Below are 23,741 nucleotides of genomic sequence, written 5' to 3'. Positions count from 1 at the left end.
TTGTGTGTTTTCTTACTACATCTAAACGAGAAAATCAATTGACAAACTGAAACAGAAAATAATGCTAATATTGAAAATAATTTATGCTTTTAAAGTTCTTTTTCTTCGACGGTTTGTTCATTGGCGAGTTTTTGGCTTTTCTCTCGATTGCTTCGCATCTTCTCTCATCTCTTATGAGTATATAAAAATGTTGAATTTTGACTTGACTTGCTTAATTTATAAAATTTTGCCTAAAGTTTTTTTTGGTTAGCCAAACGTTTGTTGCATTTGTTTATTGTTAATACGCCTTAAATTGCCTAAATGGGGTTTTTTCAATTAACTATTTTTTTTTTATAATCAATAATTTCGTATGGCTGCTCGAATGGCCAGTGGGCGTGGCCACCGCCCCACGGCTTAGCCATATTGGTTTTTACCGAAACAATAATGGTTTTAATTATTTTTTTAAATTTCCATTTTTTTGTTTTGTTGTTTTTTTTTTTATCACAAAATCAGTTACAATTGTATTTAAATCAAATTTTAGCCCACTTCAAAGTGCCAAAAAGTTTTCTTAATAAATTTTGTAAAGGCATTAACAATCAACGAATTTTCAATTTTGACTTTTTTCAATTTCGATTTCTGTTTTGCTGCAAACTGTAAAAGCAAACGGATAACCTAAATAAAAGTAAATGTAAATCAACTAGTAAAGCGAAAAGATAGTTCTTCTTAGTAGCCAATGAATTAATTTTTGTTTTTTCCGTTTTTATACTTAATTTGTCCGCATTGTAAATCTAATATTTAAGAATTTGTTTATTTCAATTTTGTAGATTTTTCCTTTTTTTTCTTAAAGGGACTTCAATTTAAATTTCGATTTCGATTAGTTTTTCATTAGATTAGGAAACTCACCGTTTTTACTTGAATAATTTTGTCATATTTTTACGCCAAATTGGATACAATTTTGATAAGTTTATACAATATAAACTTATGTGATTTAGGCCTAAAAGTTAATAGTTCGTTTCAATTTGTTCTTAGCTAAAATTCGACTATTGTTAAAATTTTGTTTAATCATTGGGTTTGCCGAAAGGTTTGCAGTGTATTATTGTTACGGTGTTCTTCCGACTCTAAACTCTAAACATTTCTTTAGCCAAATAAGAGCTTCAGTTATATGGCTAGTGGGCGTTAGGGGGCGTGGTGCCGGCTTATGATGTATGTACTACTCAAAGCAAGTGATGGGCCGAAATTCATTGTTTTTTTTTTAAATGAGCTGCCGCAAAGTTGTTGAGGAATATTTTTATTAATTGATTTATACTTGCCGAATAACATTCGATATTTTAGCGATGTGATGTGTTTGCATGCTTAAATGATTGTTGTTGGTGCTCTTAATGTTGTTGTTGTTGTTGTTGTTATTAGTGTACTGCAGTTTGGTGATGATGTTAGGAACTGCAGTCACAGGTTTGCCCGCCCCAGAGACAAGAGCAGAGCAGGCAAACATATCCCTCTAAACCCGCCCACTTTCCATGCTTGGTATGAAATGAGAGTGCATCTTGAGGTACATAATCATCGGCACGGAATCAATAATCGGTAAACGATAACAGCACAATTGAATAATTAAATAAATAAACTCAAATAATTTACAGTGTTGTGTTTTTGTGTATATATTTCTTGTGTTGCAACTTAAGGCCAAGTAAATTAAACTAAACATAAACTTAAGGCGAACTTTATTCAACTAAACGTATAAGTATGTACATAAATAACAGACTAGTGTATGTGTGTGTGTGTGTGTGTTTGTGTTTTCGAGTGTATAAACTCGTATGTAATGTATTAAGAAATTAATATGCGTGCACAATTTGGTGCTTTTTTTTTTCAAAAATTAATTAATTAAGATATAAGAACTTGAATTCGTTTAAAAAATAATTCGCATACAAACTAAGCTCATTAACAATAAACTTTGGTTGTATGTTTTGCATAACATTAAATAAATTTTAGCTACCCTAACGCCCGCTGCGAATACAAATTTCGTATTATTATTTATCATTTCATAATTCTAATCGCAAATGGTTAATTTCTTTTCTTGAAAATCTTTTTGGTTTTCTTTTCTTCACTTTTTATGTGTTCGACATCGAAGTTACTTTTTGCTTAATTTTAAAAGGAAAAAAAGCAACCTGAACTTAATAATTAAATACGTTTTTACTTCTTCATGTTTTAAGCGACAGGATTACGCAAACTTTTTTAAAGTTTGAGCAAAATTGTCTCTAAAAGACGTACAGAAAAGTTGGTCTTCAATTGAAACTTGAATTGTTCCAGTTGAAAAGCACTTTTCAATCGGCTAAAAAACACACTTTCAATTTACGCGAAAACTTTAGTGTAAAAATTTGATTGTAGTGTGTGTGAGGGAGTGTAGATGAGTGTGTATGGAATGTGTGTCAACTTTCGGTAGATTTTTAGATGGATCAACTATTTGTAATAGATACGTATTTGTAAACATATTTTTAAAAACATTTTCATCTAGCAAACCCACAGCCAGAGTACAGTTTACATCCTGTATAGATACAATTTGTTGTATCGGTGATGTGTGTGTGTGTGTGTGGGTGTGGGTGTATCTGTTACTGGCTCAGGTTTTAAATTTGCACTATGTTTATATTTGTTTATCTTTGTCTTTTGATGATCAAAAAAAGCTCTGCATTATTTTCAGTGCAGTCTTTTCCCAGTGTGTGTGCATTTGTGTATGGTGTGTGTGTGTGTATCAATTGTTGTTGTTATTGCATCAAATAAAATGCGAAATGCAGCTATGTTTTTTTGACGGCATTTTCATAAATGTTTGAAAAAAATATTTGACGGCTCTACAGAAATTTGTTTTTAGATTTTAGATTTTAGATCGGCGAGAGGCCTTTTAAGATTCGAGTTCCTTAAGAATGTGTTGCCTCGTTTTCGGTATTATAATTTTGTTTTGTTTTATACTTGTATAATACAATGTTAGCATGTGTATCATATCATATCCAGTTATATTTCTTACGTAGATTTAACTTTTTAACTTTTGTTTTCGTGACGTGGCTCTCGGCATTGTTGTTGCTCTTGCTCTTGCTGATGTTGTTGCTGTTGCAATTAGTGTTGTTGCTGTTGGTGTAGTAGTAGTCGTAGCAGGGTTCGTATGATGATGATTCAAGGGCGGTGGCATTGTTGGCAAAGCCAACTCCTCCACTTATTCCAGCTGCTCTAAAAAATTCGGCGACTTGAAGTACTCGGGCACGGGATCGTCCATGCGTGATATTATTTTGTATATGGATTTCTTCCACGATTGCTCGGTGTCTTTGCCACCCTGTATTGCACGGAAAAATTCACGCAGTGTCTGTTCGACCACAAAGCGGAAATTTTGGGGTACCTGTGGGCGTGTGGTGAATTCGAAGGCGAACGTAAATAAAAAATTAGCAAAAGGTCAAAGAAACAAATGTCGTTGGTACAAAAGTGTTAGTGTGTGTGTGTGTGTGTTTGTATGGACTTGTATGTGTGTGGGTGTAGAAGTATGATAAGAGTTTTGTTGACACACACGCACTAACACTTTGTAAATGTACTTGTTAGCAATGAGCTGTAATTCATTTTCATTACAAGCAATTCCCCTACACGATTACTCAAGTAATTACAAAGTAATTACGCGGTATTGATATTAATTGATTACTTAAGTAACATATTTAAATTACTTAAGGAATGCTAATGAGTAATTACTTTTTGTAATGATCATATTCGATTACAGCTCAGATTTGTTAGTGTGATTGTTGCATACCTCAATGTGATTATTGCGATTGTAGTGCAAATTGAGCACGCGATATAATTCACTATCTCCAGCAATCAACAGATCATCGGGTGTCTTGATACCTTCAGTGACAGCTTGTCGTGCATATTTCTCCATTTGTATGTAGTAGAATTCTCTGCAGATGCGTAGATGAGGAATATGTTTGGATTTGGTCAGTATACTAATAGCTATGCTTTTATTTTTTTTGTTTGGTTTTTCATTTTTGATTTTTTTTGGTTGTTGTTTTTTTTTTTTTTGTTTTTCAGCATTCAAATTTACGAAATCAGAGTTAATTTTAAACAGAAATCAAAAATATAAGAGAGATTAACAACATAAACAGAAAAGTAAATAGACAAAAGAATAGATAAATCAAGTAACTAAATTCGAATTCATAAATCAAAAGACATCTCATGCATACACCCAAAGTAAATAAGCTCTCTCACACTCTCTTTGTCCTTCACTCACTCACTCTCTCTCTTGCTCACTCATTCTCTTTCATATTGTCTGTTGCTAAGCCTCAATATATTGAATCGCCTTTGCATTGACATTATTAATAAATTTGTAGCATACTCTTAGGCGCTTTCTAAAAGTCCTCAATCTATGCATGTGTGAGCTTGTGTGTGTCTGTGTGTGTGTGTGTGGTTGCGGGTGCTTCTTTATTGTAAAGAATTTTTAATAAATCTCAAATGTGCAACAACAGGCGCTGCAACATAATCCTATGGCGCCCAACGTGTGTGTGTGTGTGTGTGTGTGCATGGAAATTGCAAGTCAACGGGCATCGTCTTTGCCTCCTGCCTCCTGCCTGCACCCTGCCCCTTCTTTTGTTGCCTATTGCCTTGGTGGTTGCTGGTTGGGGACTTAATTAGCAAGTGCAGTGGTGCTCTGTGATTCTGCTCCTCTTGTTGGCGGCTCTGTCGCCGCCTTGTTTAGTCAAGTGATTTGTATGTGTGTGTGTGTGTATCGGGAGGCTGAAGGCAGGAGCCGGATTTGTAAGTGATTGCTTGTCTTTTCCTAATGAACAGTCCCTTATCGCTTTTGCAATTGTTACTACCCGCCCACTTAACAACGCTCTGATAATCGCGCTAATTTCAAGATTTCCCAGCTGTCGACCCCCCTGCGAAATGCATGTGTCTCGTGTTGATTTTTCCAAACAATAAGCGCGAATTGCGCAAATAGAACTCTGTGATTGCAGTTGCATTTGCAGTTGCTGTTGCTGTTGCTGCTGATGTTGCTGCTGCGATTGCGGCATAAATCTTTTTGCCAACAGACTGTCTCATCATCAACCGTCGCCTGTCCCTGGAGGCAACTGACGAGCGCCTACAATAGGCCATGCAAAATGCCATAATGAGCTGAGACCGTGCCGCAAGAAAACCAAACAGTACAAATTGTGACAGCATCACACGACACAGCATTGTATTGGGTGTGGTGGCCATTGTTAACCGTTAACAGTTAACTGTTAACTGTCAACGGTATCTAACTAAAGCTCTGCCTATGACTGTACTTTGTCCTTTTCTGCCATTCTATTCCTTTTACTCGACAGTTATTAGGCGTTTGGCAACAAAGCATTGTACAATTTTTGTGTGTGATGATGCAATTAGCTTGCTACTTGTTGTTATTGTTGTTGTTGTTGTTGTTGCTTAGCTTGAGGCATGCATTCAACTGCAACATCAAGTGTGTGTGTGTGTGTGTGTGTGTGTGTGTGTTGGGTGCCAGAAACAGGAAGTTTAGCCAACTGCCTGTCAGAAGTGTGTGTGCTGCGCCACTTAATTTAGATAATACACACACTCACACACTCACACACACACACTTACACACACACTCTCACACACACAACTGCAAGTCATACAAAATGGCATCAACGGAAACGCAGTCGCTGCTATAACTAATTAGTTTATATAATTTTCGTAGCCTATTTCACATATACCCATTTTTTTTTGTATGTTGCACGCCTTTTTTAGAACCTGTACTTCTAAAGTGCAACGGCTTCTAGTAGGTTTTTCAAAACTTAAATTTGCATAACACCAGAAAGTAGTTATATATTTTTGATGAGCATTTAAGAACTATAACAGCTAAAGACACCAAATTTGTTATGTGGTTTCCTTATTCAGTTCAACAAGAAAACAAGTTGCAAGATCAAATTTAAAAGCTGCAGTCTTGAGTTTCAGCACATGTGATATATACTTTGATTCGGAGCTAATCTAAAAACTTCATCGCGATTGAATGCTTGCAAGTTATTCAAAAATCCAATTTTACGCAGCGTCGGACCAAAGGAAGAAAAAGAGTAGTCTTCTGGTTTTATATATATTTTTTATAAGTACAGGGTCTCGCACAGTTTGGTTCGCTCGACTATCGCCTTTCTTCAGCGTCATTTTGAGCCAGGCAAGCGTACACACTAGTCTATAGCTATAAATGAGTGTGTGTGTCGTTGTCTATATGTAAGTGTGTTTGTGAGGGAAATGGGTGTATGGTGTGGGTGAAGGCGGGAAGGGGGGGGGTGTCTTGTGTCTGCTTCTTTTGCTACTTCTTCTGCTTTCTTCAGAAGTGCCATTGACTTATGGTATGAATAGAGAATAAGAGTACATTAATAAGCTCACACATACTCACCCACACATATGCAGACATCTCTACCTCATACATTAATGAAGTAATTGGCAACACTTAACATATACATATACATGTATATATATATACATATATAGACTGAAATATCTCTGTATGTGTGTGTGTCTGTGTGTGAGAGTGAGAGTGTGAGAGTGTCTTTTTTTTATACTTGTATTATGTGCTGTACATTAGATTTTTTTTTTTGTTTTGTTCATAATATTCTTTATATGTAATTTCAGCAAGATCTTTTCACGCCACGAAGTGCGGGGAGGGAAGGTGGTGTATCGGGGGAATGGAGGGACTTGTTCGCTGCTCTCTAAGCGCCAAAAGAACACTTAACCTCAAAAATGCTTGATGAAAAACACATACCAAAAAAAAAAAAAAAGAAACAGAAACAAAAGTAGAAAAAGCAAACACATGGGTTTGGAGTGTGTGTGAGAGGGAGAAAGTATGAGAGTGCCTTCTCTATATTCTTGAGCGACTTTTGCCAGTTGCCGTGACACATGAGGGGGGAGGGGGGAAGGCTGGCATTATGCGCGACTCTCCAGGCGCGACTCTCAAGTAGCTGCCCCCTCAAAAAAGCGGATGCGGGAGGGGGTAACCCAAAGAAACGTAACTGCACTTGCTGTTGCAGTCAAACAAACTAATTAGCCAGTATGTGCAAGTGTGTGTGTATGTGTGTGTGTAGGGGGTAAGTGGAGGGTGTAGGGAATGTGGCAGGACATGCATGGTCCTTTGGTCCTCTGCATGCTTTCTTTCCTTTCATATTATTATTTGTATTTGTATTTGTATTTGGCATAAAAGTAAGAGCTCGGCAGATAATGCAATTATATAAGTGGCAAGCACTTTGGCTAATTAGCCAACACAAAGGCGGCCAAAGAGTGGCAAGAAATGGCGCCGCAAGTCTCTCAAGTATGCAACATCCAAGTGTGTGCAACAGCAGAAGAATGCTTCGCCATTAGGCATTTTCAACACTTTCTCAAGGGGCATGCAACATGTCATGGGAAAACTCATACAATTAAGATACTAATTTACAACACAAAAATGTACGATCTACCCCTAGAGATAGTTATGTTAATACGAGTCAGCGAAATCAACAAAAATATTCCCACCCATTTTAACCTCAGTTGTCGCAAGTCGAAGAAAACGTCAAGAAATTCCCATGCAAAAGTCGCAACCCCTTTTTTTTTTGCTTTTATTTTTTTGGGGCCCCTTAAATAAAAATATCAAGTCAAAGAAAAGATTAAATATATGTATACGTTTACGGACGACGTATCTTAAGCCAAGAACAACAAAAGGTGCAAGAAATTCCAACAAACCGGTAAGAACTAAGGACAAAAGGCGAATTCGTTCAAGAGGGGAAACCCGGAACGTGCTGTGATTTGTGGGCAGGTATAAAGCAACAAAAATATACGAAATAAGAAATAATGAAAAATTCCCTAAGACGTTGCGCATGTCTTGAGACAATTCGGCTGAGGTTTTTAGGGGTAGGTTTCTTGATTCGACGGACAGCTGCTAAGACCCGAGCGTGTTAGGGTGTTTCTTCTTAGGGGCTGCAAATCAAAATCCAGGTGAACTATTCTATTGTCGCGTGGATAGTTTTGCAGATGTACCTCGCTTTTTGGCGCGAAAATCAAACTGCCCTAAATCCTTTTTCCAGCTGTCGTTTCTACGTTTTTCCTCTTCTCTTCTTTTATTTTTATTTTTTTTGGCAACAACTTCTTGCATAGACAAAACTGACAGGCAAATTTAGTCAAAATGCATTCTCCGGCTGTCATACAACATTTTTGTGAAAAACAGGGGATGATGGGGTAGGGGATGGGAGGCAGGGGGATATAGTTGATGGGGATTGCATGTGTGGGCGTCAGTTGTGCGATTTCTTGAGTGCAAGTCAAGGATTCGACAGCAATCGAATTGAATTTGAATTTGTATTCGAATTTTGAAGTGAAAGACAGCATAGAGTACTCGTTCTTCCTTTTCCTCTGTGGGCACTCAACCCATTCGTCATGAATAACCCAAACAAAATACGAAAAGAAAGAGAAAAACGAGAGAAATAAAGCACAAAACTAAATATGAAATCATAAAAATGAATGCTGCTTGAAGAAGTTATAATACATTTGACAGATAGTTACTGTAGTAATAGTTATAGCTTTGATAGATACTTGTGTACGTGTATTACGTGTACAAAAGGTAACTTACCGGAAGTTCGAGAACCATTTAACCAATTGTGCTGTGTTGTTCTTGTTGAACTTAATGTCCGGAAAGTACATCTTGAGAACCGCTGAGCTCGGATAACGCACCCAGAAGAACATCAGCTTCGCCTTGCGCAGGTGCATCGGTGTCAATGTTGAAGAGTGCAGAGGAGTCAAGGATTCACAAAGTTTGCTAGATTTTTATTATATATATATAAAGGTATTTTAAGTCAAAGCAGTTTTCCACTTGTTCTTCTTCTTCTTCCTTTTTTTTTCGAAAAAGAAGAACTTCCATGTTCGTGCTGGGGCAGAGCAAATATCGGTGAGGGGGGAGCCAATGTCTAACGTTGTTGCTGTTGCACTTTCGAGTGTGTGGCAAAAAGGCAGCAATAAATGCCAATAATGAACGTCTAAGGGCGCCTCGACGTTCTGCAAGGGACTGAGCCTGCCTCTGCCACTTGGCGTTGACTGATTGAAAACAGAACTGCGAGATTGAGAAATAACACGCAAGAACCTACAACGACTTGAAAATGCCCTACAATCTCAAGTGACTTGGTATTTATCAGTTGATTTGGACTATTACATAAATTTATAAATATAACTAATAATATAATTTTAAAGAAAAACAAATTATAGCAAAGTTATTTGTACAAAAAACTTCAATTTCATTTACTCGAGCATAAGTTTTAAGAATTATGTGAAGGAATTAGGTAATTGCTCAGGAATATCGTACTTTTTAATCTAAATTATTTTTATTTTTATTATTTGAGTAAAACTTTTTAGTTGTTGCAAGCTATAATTAAGCAAATTTCTTTTTTATTCTTATTAATTTAAAATTTAACTCTGGCTATTAAAATGTACAACACATTTTCCATTAGAACTGACCTGCCCAAGTGTAGGGTATATTGAGAATGAATGCAGGCAGTTGTATGCTGCTTAGGGGTTAAGTTGGCTAGTAGAACTGAGAAGGGATACTACAGGGGGGGGAGGGACTTACACTTGGAGCTCATTGCAATTGACTGCGCCGATTGGGCATTGATTTTTCCGTTTGCAAATGCAACTCAAGCCAAGAGTCGGAGACGACGACAACGATGATGACTTAAGGAGGGTGGCGGTTCCGTATTTGGTGGGGTAGGGTGTCTTTTGGGGCGTTCCAATAAATAAGGTTTTGATTACATTTTATAAAAGAATTTAGTTGAAATGGGAAATAAATAAAACTGAAGAAGACACTTGATTGGTTTCGTTTTGTAAGGTAAAGGTGCTTAAGTTCCTCCCTCCTGCCCTGCGCATTCTTTCTCGCTCTCAGACTAAACCCTAACCCCATTTGCTCTGCACCAGTAGGCACATTGGACTAACTGGGTAAACTCACTTGACCATTTGATGGTGTTGTTGCTCTTGCTGTTGTTGTTGTTGTTGTTGTTTTAAAAAGGATATAGTAGGCTGCATGCCATCGAATTGCATATCGGCCGAATTGCACTCGGACTGACGATCCTGGGCATCCATAACGGCTCGCAGGCAGGTCTTGTAGTCGGGTGAGCCACCATGATGGGCGGCTGCCAATAGAGCGGGATGGAGCATCGTTGGCGGATGTGGTAGTGGCGGTGAGTCGCGTGAGTCCATGAGGGCGCCAAGGCTGCCCGGTGGACTCGATGATAGCTGCAGCTGATGGTGGTGCTGGTGGTGTAGCTGTGCAGCGGTGGGTTGACCCCCATGTGGTGGACCGTGTGGACCCGGCGCCGCATGGGGATTAAAGAACGGACTGTATGGTGAAAAGACCTTGGATTCGTGCAGCGATGGATTTGGTATGGCCACCGATGTGGGCAAGGACACTGGCATCATGGGTGGTGGTGGTGGTGGTGGCGGATGATACGTTCCCGTCGATTGGCCGCGACCCGTTGGGCTCTGTGCGGGTGTTGCATTGTTGTTGTTGTTGTTGCTGATGTTGTTATTGCTACTGTTGTTGCTCTGCTGTTGTTGCTGCTGCTGCTGTTGCTGCTGCTGCTGCTGATGCTGCTGTTGTTGCTGTTGCTGTTGTGCGGCAGCAACTGCTGCAGCTGCGGCGGCTGCCTGTCCACTAGGCGGCACAACCCCATCCTGAGCCAATATACGACTAACGGTACGCGGTGTGATGCGTGTATCTGTGACCTTGTGGCGTTTCTTCTTTGGTGTCACCACCAGACTCAAGGCCTCATTCTGTTCCAGCTGCTGTTGCGTCTGTTGGGCATTCTGTTGCTGCTGCTGTGCGGCCTGTTGCTGCTGTGCGGCTTGTTGTTGCTGCTGGGCGGCTTGTTGTTGTTGCTGCTGCTGCTGCTGTTGCTGGTCGGACGGTAGACAGAATGGACCCGTCATCGAGTTGTAGAGCGCTGCTGCTGCCACAGGATTCATGCCTTGTGGCGTTTTGGGCGCCTGAAACATGGCCGCTGCTGTGGGCGAGGGACGTATGTGAGGGGGTGGTATATTAAGTGAACTTAAGCTATTGTTAGTTGCATTCGATTGGTTAACATTGTTTGCCACATTGCTGCCAGCAACAGCTGCTTCGCCTGCCTGTTGTTGCTGCTGCTGTTGCTGATGTTGTTGCTGCTGCTGCTGCTGCTGTTGCATGGCAGCCGCGGCGGCAGCATGATGCATTTGCAAACCCATTGCAGCGGCAGCTGCTGCCGCGGGCGAGGCAAACGACAATTGATTGCCATTGAGACGTGGCGCAGCAATTAGTTGTTGGCAATTCGGCAATTGCTGTTGGGCAGCAGCCATGGCAGACATGACTTGCGATTGCTGCTGTTGCTGCTGTGCAGCCTGCTGTTGCTGTGCAAGTTGTTGCTGCTGCTGCTGCTGTGCATTGCTGCTATTACCCTGACTGCTCCCCTGCAACTGTTGCTGCTGCTGCTGTTGCTGTTGCTGCGAGGGCATTTGACTATTAGCTAGAAGAAGTGAACCATTATTACCTGATTGTGTTGCTGGCGTCGAACCATTCTGGGCGCCCGCATTGCCGCGATCGGCAACAACTTTGGTGCGCGGCGATTTGCGATCAAGAATTTGGGATGCCAACATCAGATCCTTGTTGAGCTGCTCCGCTGCTGCTGTCACCGAGTCCGCCTGCTTGCTGAACAGACGTCGCTGATGCACGAACCTCGTGACAATGGTGTCCACCAATGCGGATAGCGATGTGGTTATCTCCGACTTAAGGACATCGGCGAGACCCTCCAAGTCTGTACCGGACATCCGCATCATTGAGCTGTTGTTGTTATTGCTGCTGTTGTTGTTGCTGTTGCTGTTCTGTTGTCGCAGCATCTGGAATTTCTCGGACAGTTCCGATTTGAGGGCATTGTGGGCAGCAGCCCCGCCCATACGTGTGGGCAGGCGGGCGGGCGGATGCAATTGAACGCGTGGTGCCGCAGCGGCAACATGTTGCTCCAGCTGCTGTTGCTGTTGCAATTGTTGCAAGTGCTGCTGCTGTCTTTGCAACTGTTGCTGTTGCTCCTCTTTGCGTCGCTGTTGCTCCTGTTCCTGCTCAAAACGACGCTGCTGCTCCTGTTGTTGCTGCTGCTGTTGCTGTTGTTGCTGCTGCTGCTGCTGTTGTTGCTGTTGCTGCTGTTGTTGCTGCTGCTCAACTGCCTCTTTGGCCATGCGTGCCTCCTGCTCGAAGAAGAATTGCTGATACATTGCTGCCGCATGCGACATGTCGCCCATGTGCTGCAACAGTGGCGGGAATCCTTGTGGCAAGGCGGGATGCGTTACGCCCACGAGGGGATTGTGTTGTTGCAACTTGCCGGACATCATCTTGCTCATCATCTGGGTGAGCATGTTGGGCGTGGTTGCTGTCGCATTGTCGTTGGTGCTCTTGCTGCTGCTGCTGCTGCCCTGCACCTTCAACGTGGGCGAACTGGAGCCCGCCCTCTCCGCCGTCTCCTTGGGCGTGGACTCGCTGAGCGTGGGCGAATGTGAGAGTTCGATGTCATCGTTCTGATGCTCCTGCTCCTGCTCTGGTTCTTGTTCTGGTTCTGCTTCTGCTTCTGGCTCCAAGCTCTCAATGTCCTGCTCGTGATCATTGTCAAGATCCTGGCACTCGGACTCCTGCTCCATGCGGGTGCAAAGCTGCACATACTTCTGTTGCATCTCCGCCAGCTGCTCCTGCATGGAGCGCAGCTGCGACTTGAGCGCATTCTTCTCGACGCGCTTCTGTTGGATCTGCGGAGACTCCAGCTCATTGGACTCACTGTCGTCCTGGTCGAGCATCATGCTCTGCAGATTGAGACCAAAATTGAGACCAGCTGCAGCTGCCACATACCGTTCCATGGCATGTTGCTGCGGCTGATACAGCTTACGCTTCTTGCAACCATTCACCTGGAGCTGTCCGGCCTGGGGCGTGGCCGTGGGACTGCATCGCATGCTCGACACAATGTGCTCGACACGGGCACGTTTCAGCTCCATGCCGGGCTTCTTGAGGCAGCCGGAGCTGGGATTTGACTCACGCTTTGTCTCGATGCAGTCATCATCGTCCTCGTCATCGTCGTCGTCGTCCTCGATGATGTCATCGTTGTCCAGCACCTCGTCCTTACTGTTGTCCAGCAGCAATATATCCGAGTGGCTTGGCGATGCCAGCGATTCCAGATCCGAGTTGCGGGAATGTCCCAAACCCAACATCTCCACCTCATCGAGCATATCCACATCGACAGCTTCCTTTTTGTTGGGCAACGTTTCATTTACCAGCTGTGGCTCTGTTGTTGTTGTTGTTGTTGCCAGTGTTGCACGCTCCTCACGTTGCATGCTGTCGAGGGAATCGGAGGACTTGCGTCGCAAACTCTCATTGCTGGCAATGCTGTTGCTGCTGCTGTTGTGACTGTTGCTGTGACTGTTGCTGTGACTGTTGCTGTGACTGTGGCTGTGGTTGCTGCTGTTGCTGCTGCTGCTGCTGCTGTGACTGTGGCTGCTGCCGCCGTGTGGCGAGTGTGGCGCTTGCGGCGTTGCTTGCATCAGTTCCGGCTCACTTTTGATTTTAATCTCCGACATTTCGCTGTCCTCAATCAAATTGATGCTCTCAGTGACAACGTTGTTGTTGTTGTTATTATTATTATTGTTGGTGGCAGCAACGCTGTTGTTGTTGTTCAACTTGGAATGCAGTTCCTGCTGCTGCTTCTCCTGATGTTGTTGCTGTTGTTGCTGCTGCTGCTGTTGTTGCTGCTGCTGCTGTTGTTGTTGCATGGCCGTGCGCAGCTCCTGATCGAGTTGCATTAGCTCCTTCTTGCCTTGCAATATGTTGCGCAGCATATGATGTGCCACCAAATCATGTTGCAACAACTGCTGCTGCTGCTGCTGTTCATTGGTGTTGCTGCTGGCGCCACCATTCAATGAACTTACTGAGGCCGCCCGAGGCGGTGACCCGCCAGCAACATCGCCAGCTGCCAAGTGTCCATCGAGCGATCGATCACTGCAATTGGAGACACGGCGACTGTTGCCGCCTTTGGGCGTGGAGGAGTGTGCGGATCCAGGTGAGATTGAGGCATTGTTGCTGCCATTGCTGAGCGGTGTGGTGTTGTTGTTATTGTTGTTGTTGTTATTGAGCAATTTACTGGTATTGAGACTGCTGACCAGGCCAGCAGCACTCAGCAACTCGGCACTGGTTGCTGTCTCCATAGCTGCCGCCAACATGGCATTGTCCAGACTCTGTGGCAAACCACTGGTGGCATCCTGCGCCTGTTTCATTTGTCTACCGAACAATTCGTTTAACATCTTTGCGGAGGAGCCTCCAAATAGATTGCCAAAGGCAGCCGTTAACAACGAGGAGGCGGAATTCACAGAGCCCGGCGAACTTGAGCCGGACAAAGCACTGGTTGCTGCTGCTCCAGTTGCTGTTGTTGCTGTTGCCGCTCCGGTTGCTCCAGTTGCTGGATTTGAACTTGTGTTGTTGTTATTGATGTTATTATTATTATTATTATAGAGTGCACCACTAGCGGCACTCGCAGCAGCCGCAGCAGCGCTACTCATGAAGGCAGCGGTTGCCGTTGCGCCGCCGTTGCTGCAGCCGTTGTTATTAACACTATTACCAACACTGCTAGCGATTAAATTACAATTACTAATCGTATTACTGCTATTATGACTGATATTGTTACTGATATTGTCTTTGCTCAAGGATCGTGTGCGCGTGCGACGATTTCTCACCAAGTTCGAGTTGTTGCTACAATTGCTGACTACTTTTATTGTTGTTGGCGTTGGCGTTGACGCTAAAGTCGCTGGTTTTTTAGCCGCGCACGTTGTTGTCTTACCGACGGCCGTAGACTGACTGATTTGCCGTTTGTGTGCGTTACGGCGACTACTACGACTACGACTGCGACTGCGACTGCGGCAGTTACTGTTGGCTGACGCTGCTGCTGCTGCTGCTGCTGACGTCGCCTTGCTGTTGCCTTCGATTACAACGACGTCGTCCGAGTCAGAATCGCCCTCGTCGTGCGCTTTCGTGTTCTCGGTCTCGTTCTCGTTGTCGACGTCGTCGCCGTCGTTGTCGTTGTCGTTGTCGCTGCCTTTGCTATATTTCTCCGCTTCGCCGCAATTCGCCGCGTTGTCGCTGGCACCGTTAATTGTTGCTTGTATTAGTGTTGGTATTGGTATTGGTATTGATGTTGGTGTTGGTGTCGTGCGGCCGTTGCTTGCCTGCAGCGGCTGCGGTGGCAGCACAATTGTCACGCTCTTTGCCTGCTGTGGGGGTTGCTGCTTAGAATCAGCCTCTGTCTCGGATGATGATATTGTTGGTGTTGCTGTTGTTGTTGATGCTAATGTTGTTGCTTTTAGCAGCACATCATTCTCATCGCTGTACAAACCAAAACAGTCCGCGTCGTACTCCTCTGATGACATCATAAGATGATGCCAAACAGCAGCAGCAGCGCGCGCTCTTCTCTCCACGTTGCCTCTCCGTTGCCCTCGCCTTTGCCCTTGTCTTACTCTCTTGCACTTTCAGTTGCGCTCTCACAGCGATAGGCACACACATGCAGGCAACTTCTCCTGCCAGCGATTTAGTTGAGAGCGATTACTTCGCCTTTGCTTTGCTTTGCCTTGATTGGTTGGCTGTTGTCTTTCGGCGTTATTGTCACCGCTTTCTCCTGTTCCCCTCTTTCTTTTTGGTTTGTCTCGTCTGACTGAATTCGCCGCAGCTGCTCTCTGAGGCGGCGTCGTATGCGCGATTTCAAGTTGAAGTTCCTTTAGTTGGACGATCTGTTGTAAATCTTAATCCTTTGCTCTTTATCTGGGTTGCTTGTTGTATGTCCGAGTTTTCGTTATGTGTGTGCGTTAGTTTCTCTTCTTCTACTCCTTCTCCTCTTCGTATGGTTCAAAACTTTTTTTTTTAGCTGGCCCGAAGTTCCGCTTGTAATCCTTATAGTTATCCTTGGGTCCGGCTTTCGCTCTCTTTCTGTCTTCGTTTAGTTGCGCCAAACGTTGAAATTTTGCTTTCGCTCAACTTGTTTGTCGAAATGTTACAATTCAAAATTGTTCGCGTTGTTGACAGTTTATTGCAGTTGTTGCTGTTGCCGTTGCTGTTGCTGTTGATTTTGCGTTTACGTTTTCTACGTTTTTTTCTGCGTTTTCTAATTGTGAATTTTGTTTTGAATTTTCTTTCCACCACCACACACATGCGAATGTCCTTTGCATTTAATGTTATTTAAATTTGTTTTGATTTTGTTTTCTCTTCTTGTTTAGGTCTTCGTTTAATTTTTTTTTTACTCTTAATTTTTTGCCGTTTCGTTTCGTTTTGTTTCGCTTGATATAGAATTCTCAAAAAGTGTTTTTCGACTTCTTTTGTCGAGAACTTTGCGTTTCAATTTTATCGTTTTCGTTTTATATTTTGTTAATTTTTTAAGTTTGGTTTTTGTTTTGGTTTTCTTTATGTTTTTGTCTGGAATAATCCTTGCTTGCGTTCAAAAAGTGTTTCTGGGAATATAAAGATGAAGTCATATAACTTAGCTAAATACAAAAATACCCAAAATTTCATATTTTATTTAAATATAAATGAGCAATTTTATTGCTGAAAACAGTGAAGTTGACGTTGGGGTTGCCAGAGGGCTGCAGGCAGAGGGGGTTGCTTAAATGGAAAGTAAAAGTGGCGCGCCAAAAGCTTTTGGTTTGGGTGGCCACTTGATTGGTTGGTGCTTGGTTTCAGTTTGGGGGTTGACTCTGCTCGCCTGACCTTTGCCTTTGCCTTTGCCTCCCCTCCTGAGGTTGAGCGAGGGAAGAAGCTGGAAGCTGTGTGTGTGTGTGCTTAGTCCTTAATTCAGCTGTAAGCCAGCCCTTTGCCCTTTTAGAAAGCGACAGGTTTTTATCTAATTTCTCCACTTGAGCTTATTTAACTGGCAACATCTTTTTTTTATATAACTGTCTCTGTCTCTGTGTCTATGTGTGAGTCACTACCCTTTACCTCCCACCCTTTCACACGCATACATACATAGACGTATGTACGTGAACAATAAATGGAGATAACGCGTGTTATATTCCGCTGATAAACAAGTTTGACTTACTTTTGGTTTAGCTAGAGATACACATACTTTGCATGTATATGCAGATACACAGATACCCAGATACTTTTCCATATGACCAGCCGTAGGGAATGCGTAAGCACTCGAAATAATCAATAAGAGAACTTTGGAACTAGGAAAATGTCTGTCTGTAGAAGATGCGTCAAACTGTCGTTCATTAAAGGGGCGTTTCTTGTTTTGACTTTTTTGTATCACCAAGCGGATTCCGTATCTGTATATGGATATTCTTAGGGTCTTAAATTAAAACTCTTAATCTGTTTACTATAATACATTTTTAAGTGTTTGAATTGAAATAATAGGAGACAATTGTTAGCATTTATTTTTAAAAGATTAGATCCAAAACTAGTATAATAATTTAAATTTAAATATTTTTAACAGATACTAACACAATAAGATGCCCGTTAAATTAGAGAACATTTGATAAATTAATATACATATCCCTACATTTTTATGCCGCCCCTACTGACGCTATAGGAGCTGAGAACTTATCCTATTGTACTTATTAATGCCATATGCACTTTTCCAAGAAGCGTATCCTCCCCTGGGTAAGGCGACAGTTTTAAAGCATTGCCATGACAACAAAGTCGCATTTGCCATCAAATTGCATTGGAATGCAGTTCTCGAGGCGAGGAAATGCAACCAACCCGCCCGTGGCCCAAGTCAATGTCAACAGAAATTGAATCCACCCCACCCCTATGTGTTGCCCTGTTCCCTTCTTGCCTGTTCCTGCCAGCGCCTCTGTCCAGGTCCTTTTTATGGACTGTACTTGGCAAGCGTGCAGCTTGCAAGGCATTGGAAGAAGCAACCCCTATGTTTTTCAAGTATTAAACTTGGGCTTGGGATAGAAGCAATAGCAGAGATGCCGCCACACTCACGGATCCTTAAACTGCAAATACTTCTAGTTTCCATTACTATAAATTTTTCAACATTTTTTTTTAGTTTAGTTTTATAAATTTACCACAAACAAAGCGTTATTTTTTTCCATCGTTCATCAAAGATCCTCCTGCAATAGATAGAATAAATGGAAATAATGATTAACAAGAATTCAATTGGCAAGTATCTTAATAAAATAGGCAACCACTCTGACCAAGTTCAATGCACCTAGACTCAATTGACGGCGTCTTGGGCGAGTTATCAACCCTCAAAGACTCGAAAGTAACATATGGCCCATTTCATAGTTTAGATAGTGCATTAAGGATCAAAGAAAGTATACAAACTTCTATTCAAACTTCCCACCTACATGTCGACGATTGACGACAGCAGCGCACATAATTACGACCTTTACACAATTCAACCAATACCCTTTGGCAGGATATATGAAATTTGACAGTCTGTTTGATACGCTAGAGAAATTGCGTTTCAACTTAACAATAAACGGAATTTTCAAGCGAAGTAAAAATATAAAAGATATTTTAACATTTAAATTATTCATATCGCACAATAAATTTCAATAAGTATATTAAAATAATTTTAATTATTTTAAAATAAAGAGTATACAGAGTTATAAAGAGTATGTATGATTCAAAATATTTATTTATAATGAAGAAAAAAATACTAAAGTGTTTTAAAAACATATTCAAATGAATGTATGTATTAGAGTTCATATTATAATTTTTATTTAATCAGACATAAATAAATCATATTTTGTAGAACTTGAAAAATCATTTAATAAATATTTGAATTTATAATATAATTTTTATTTAATCTGACATGAATAAAAAATATTTTGTAAGACTAGAAAATTCAATTCAAATAAATATATTGATTATTATATATTTTTTTATCATTATTTTTTTTATTCCATCGCAGAGTATCTGTAAGTTATTGGACCTTCTAGATGCTATAGAAAATCGGGCTATATAATGCGCGCATACTTTGCATGCTCTCATATTTGTATCTGCATTTATATGAGTGTGTGTGTGCGTGTATCTGCCCAGCAGGGCGAATGTATCTCAAAGTGTGCTGTGGAATGTGCCTTCACAGATCGCGGCACACGGTAATGTACCTACTACCGAGTACTACCTACAAATGCGCTAGTACATTTGAAGTGTGGCACTGCCATGTGTGCTAGACTCTTCTCTTCTCCTCTTCCACCGCTTTCCTCTACTGCTTGTTGTTGCTTTTAGCCGGGTGTCATCATTAAAATATGCTTTAGGTCAACTTGCTGGCCGGCTGGCTGGCTGGCTGGTTCTGTCGGCTAGCTGGCGACACTTCGGCCCAAAAAAAAAGGTGGACGTGTTTGCGATACGGTCAAGTAACTTTGAAATCCGTTAAAAAGTTTATTACATTTGATAGGCTTAAAAATAAACTCGTATGCATACTCCAATCGACTAATTGAGGCAAATACAATTTGTCAATTAGACTCCGAGACTTGTATTAATATTTAGTGTGAGAGAGAGTTGAATAGTTAACTCTCCAATGGAATGGAATTTTAGTTATACAACGAGTTGAATATGAACAGAAATCAGCGCTAGCAAAGCCGCTCAACCCCCAAAATAGGGCGACCCCTATATATATAATATTTAAGGTACAGCACAGCTGATGATCATGATGACGATCGCAATCGTGATCGCATGCCAACAACAACAACAACAACTAAGGGGGAAGGTACGTGCCATAACTTGTAGACACGAGCACAGTGCACACCTGGACACAAAGTGGGACTTGGAACTCGGAACTCGGGACTCGACTCGGTCTCGACTCGGTCTGACGATCGAGAAGCGATCAGCGAGACAACAGCAACCCAAAAGGGGCGTTTTGGCTTTTGCCTGGTGGTGGTTGACATCTAAGTATATACAAGAGCATGGCAAGAAGAAGAGCGCGAAGGGAAAATAGAGAAAGAGAGAGAGAGAGAGAGCGAGATACAGTAGCTGTTGGTTCCGATTTCGATGCGGTACCTGAATGATATTCTCTTGTTTTGTTGGGTTTTTACGGAAGTTGTCGATCGTCAGAAAGTTGGAAAAACACCTTTCAACTTGTTTGTGTACATTTTCACAGCAACAACAACGGCAGCAGCACCAAGACCCCCCCGCGAGTCCCCTTTCCCCTTAAGGTGCAAAACGACAGTCTGCAATTGTTAATCCTGTATACATTAGAATTTAGCTTGACAAAGTTTTCTGGCATTTGTTTCCAGGAGAATTGGCAACAACTTTGTGGGCACAATTCAAGCGAAAATTATGCCATAAGAAAATGTCCTTTATGTCCTGTGTGCGACGCCAAAGATTTTAATGTTTATGCGAAAAGTTTTGCACAAAATTGGCAAAAAGGTTGTTGCTGTCTGCGAATGGAAATGGAAATTACAATAAAATGCAACTATTATGACAGAACTTGCATTATGATTATGTTTATTATATGTATGTATGTTTATATGTATGTAACCGAAACGGATTTCTTAATTTAAGTATGCTTCTTTACTTGCAAGTAAGCCCAAATAACAGCCTGATAAGATACTTATGAGTGTGCATACTATTTGCAGATAGTGTTGCCTACATGAAAATACTTTTATAGTCGCGATATCGATTTAGTCGCCATATGGCGGATCTATAGATATCAATAACTTCCAACTGCTTTCAAGTGGAGCAGCACTACCAGCAGTTTCAGTTAGAGTTGGCTGACTACACTGGGAGAAATCAAGTGGGCACTTTAAATGGATTTTATTGTTAGTGTTAGATATTTTTAGCATTAAGGCTTAATCTCTACGATTTTGATTGACTTTTGGAAATAATAACAAGCTATCAAGATCACTGTATTTTGTTTTTGGTTTTTGTCAGTGTAGTCATTGCACTTAGCGAACGTAAAGTTGCTAGCTCCAGTTAAGTCCCCCTTCCCCTTAACTATGTATCAATATCTACTAGGTTTATGTTGTTCTCGTTATTTGTTGCTGTTGGTGTTGTTGTTGTTGCTGTTGTTTTAGACATGAGCACTTTTTGTGGTCGCTGTTTGTCGTGTGGCTGTGTGTGTTGTTGGCTTTTATTGTCTTTCAGTGCTTGATTAGATAGCAGGCACATACACCCACTCTCACACACTCACACACTCGCATACACGCAATGCTGGCCTGTAAAAATGGCCATATGTGGCCAAGTTGCTGTCCATTGTGTGTTGTTTGCAAAGACCCGAGAGATACAGAGTGAAAGAGAGAGAGAGAGAGAGAGAGAGAGAGAGCAAGTTCAGAAGCGTCTACTTTGGCTTTCTGCTTCTTGTCTGAATGTTGGTTTTGTTGCATATTGGCAGGCGCCGTGGCGAGGCTTTTGTCTGTTACCTGATGTCCGTCCATCTGTCCGTCTGTCTGTCGTTTCGTTCGTGTCTGTTGCTTATCGCGCTTTTAATATCAAAAAAATGGAAAAAATGCTTGTTGAGCGTATGTGTGTGTGTGTGTGTGTGTGTGAGTGTGTCCAGGTCTACACTTAGTAGTAGTTCATATTCGTACCTTTGCCATTGCTATCTATGCAGATATCTTTCTCTGTCCGTGTTTGCATGTGTGTGTGTGTCGGGGCATTAAAAACATTTTCATTGTAATCAAGCGTACTTTCTTTTATTATTATTATTCGCCTCTCTGTCTAATTCTAACGACGCAAATTACTCAAATGTATCTGCCAGATACTTTTTATTTTCTACTGTCGCCGCTGTCGTGTGTGCTTGCTTTGTTTTTTCTGCTCATATATTATTTATTGATCGCGATAAGCGTCACGAAGCCAATTTCAAGCGCCCGCCAAATGATACACCAACCTCCCGCTCCTCAGCCCCCAAGAGCTCCTCCAACCCCTTCCTTCCCACAACCCTGCAACTGAAATCTGCTCATATTCAGTAGAAACTCGCAGCTCTCTCTCTTGCTCTTTTTCTCAATCTCTTGTTGTCTCTATCTACCTTTGGCTATCATCATTTTCGAGCCCAGGTACAGTCGCTTTCTCACTGATTTCTCTACATCCGCTTTGGTGCGTGGCAGTCAGTTGTCCCCTTCCCTATCCCCCTCCTTGTTCCCGTTCCCATCGCGTCGCTTCCCTCAATTAACTCACAATCAAAGGTGAGTCCTACCTTCGTATAACTTTGCCAGCTGCCAGATGCCGCTTCAGTAAGTAAGCCACCCCACTCTGTAAACGTCTTCCAAGACGCTATGGGAAACCAACTGTCGTTATTGTTGTCGTTGTTGTCGGACGGTCTTTCAATTTCAGCCGTTACGTGGGCCACGTGCTGTATGGCCACGAAGCGTAAAGGAAAAGCCGAAGACGAGGCGCATTCAATGGAACTGTAAGGCACACACCACCACCACCATTATAATACCATACTACCCATACTACACAGACCCAACTCTGTAGGAACTTATCGCCACTTTTTTCCTTAACTATGCTATCTTTGTAACGTATTTTCAAACCCTTGAAAAATGCCAAGAAAATATTTCCAGATGTCAAGGTAAAAAATCTTCTTAGTACGTTAAGTTTGAGCAGAAAAATGAACAAAAAATTATTAAAAATGTTTACAGGGAAGCAAGAAATTCAGTTGAAATGATTATATAGTTTTTAGGAGAGTTTTGACAATATTTCGTAAAAACAAAATTTAGAAAACCAGACTGTAAAGGAAATACGATTTAAATAGAGTTTATAAAAGAATACAAGTTTTAAAGAAACAATGTTTTCAAATAGCGGCAAAGTATTTTTACATATATATATATATAATATGAATAGTGTGGAAGCTCATCTTGTTGTATGTAGGTTCATAAGCATTAGTTATATTATCTGAATTACAAGTGTGTACGCTGTTTTATAAATATTTTAGGCTTTGTCACTGCTAAAGCTTGGTCAAAGCAATTCCTTGGCAAGTCCCACACGCAATTCCATTTGTTAACTTAAGAGGAGAGTCAACGCCTCTGGGAAGGCGCCTTAATAATTCAATTTTCGTGTGTTGTGGCCGTAATATGTTCATTTAGTGTAATTACGGACGCATATGACCGGAGTATAATATGCATAAACATTTCCTTTCCTTAACAAAACGCCTCCAACTGAAGGGGGGAATATTTGGACTACACCTGGCAGGTTGCGTAAGCAGCCAGAAGAGCTCCATGGAGCATTGACGGGGTCTACAGTGGGTGGGATTTGACTTATTTCAATGACAAATGTGAGATATGTTAATGTGATAGGCTGCGGGTTATTAAGGAAATTACACACAACAACTGCTGGACAGGTCGATGTCTCCACCTGGCGTATGACAGGGAAGGGGACGGGGACGGAGACGGGGATTGTATCCAAGTCCAAGTTGTGCGCTCTTGACCAGAACAAATATTTGCAGTTTCAATTTCATGTGTGTGCGCACGGCGGGTTGAGCATTAATAGATACACGTATCTGTGACTGAGAAATGACTTCATGTCATGCCTTGAAATAATGAGAGGTTGTATTAGCTTGTACTTCTTCCCTCTCTCTTCATCCCTAAGCGTACTATGCGCTTATCGTGAAGCACAAATCAGCTGTGACAGTACGTAAGTGTTCCATTTGTATAAAAAGGTTAAAGGCAATTTGATTGCATGTCCAGTTGCCTTGCAGAAGGTGGATCGATGGAGCTGGTGTCATTAATGCCATTGCAATGACTCGCAACTGAGTAAGGTCATCATCATTGCACAGAAAGCACTGCAAAAAAAAAGCGTTGACTCATCGCGGGGAAGAGACACTCACTTCAAT

The 23,741-nt window shown here is 41.7% G+C and overlaps 1 protein-coding gene across 1 annotated transcript in view; it reads right to left on the bottom strand.

Annotated features, from left to right (window-relative positions):
* Nucleotides 1–811: 811 nt before the first annotated feature.
* The window catches only part of LOC117792934 (homeobox protein prospero), a 58,314-nt gene continuing 35,384 nt past the window's right edge, over nt 812–23,741 (bottom strand). Inside the window, exons 3-7 of the mRNA XM_034633274.1 lie at nt 18,034–18,078; nt 9,991–16,473; nt 8,564–8,718; nt 3,755–3,899; nt 812–3,355 (exon numbers count right to left, since the gene is read on the bottom strand). Of these exons, the coding sequence (XP_034489165.1) occupies nt 3,176–3,355; nt 3,755–3,899; nt 8,564–8,718; nt 9,991–15,405 (5,895 nt within the window). The 5' untranslated portion in view covers nt 15,406–16,473; nt 18,034–18,078 and the 3' untranslated portion in view covers nt 812–3,175. The remainder of the gene's footprint in view (nt 3,356–3,754; nt 3,900–8,563; nt 8,719–9,990; nt 16,474–18,033; nt 18,079–23,741) is intronic.

This window comes from Drosophila innubila (assembly GCF_004354385.1).
Source record: "Drosophila innubila isolate TH190305 chromosome 3R unlocalized genomic scaffold, UK_Dinn_1.0 2_E_3R, whole genome shotgun sequence".
NCBI lineage: Eukaryota > Metazoa > Arthropoda > Insecta > Diptera > Drosophilidae > Drosophila > Drosophila innubila.
This window is presented reverse-complemented; position numbering and strand designations above follow the sequence as displayed.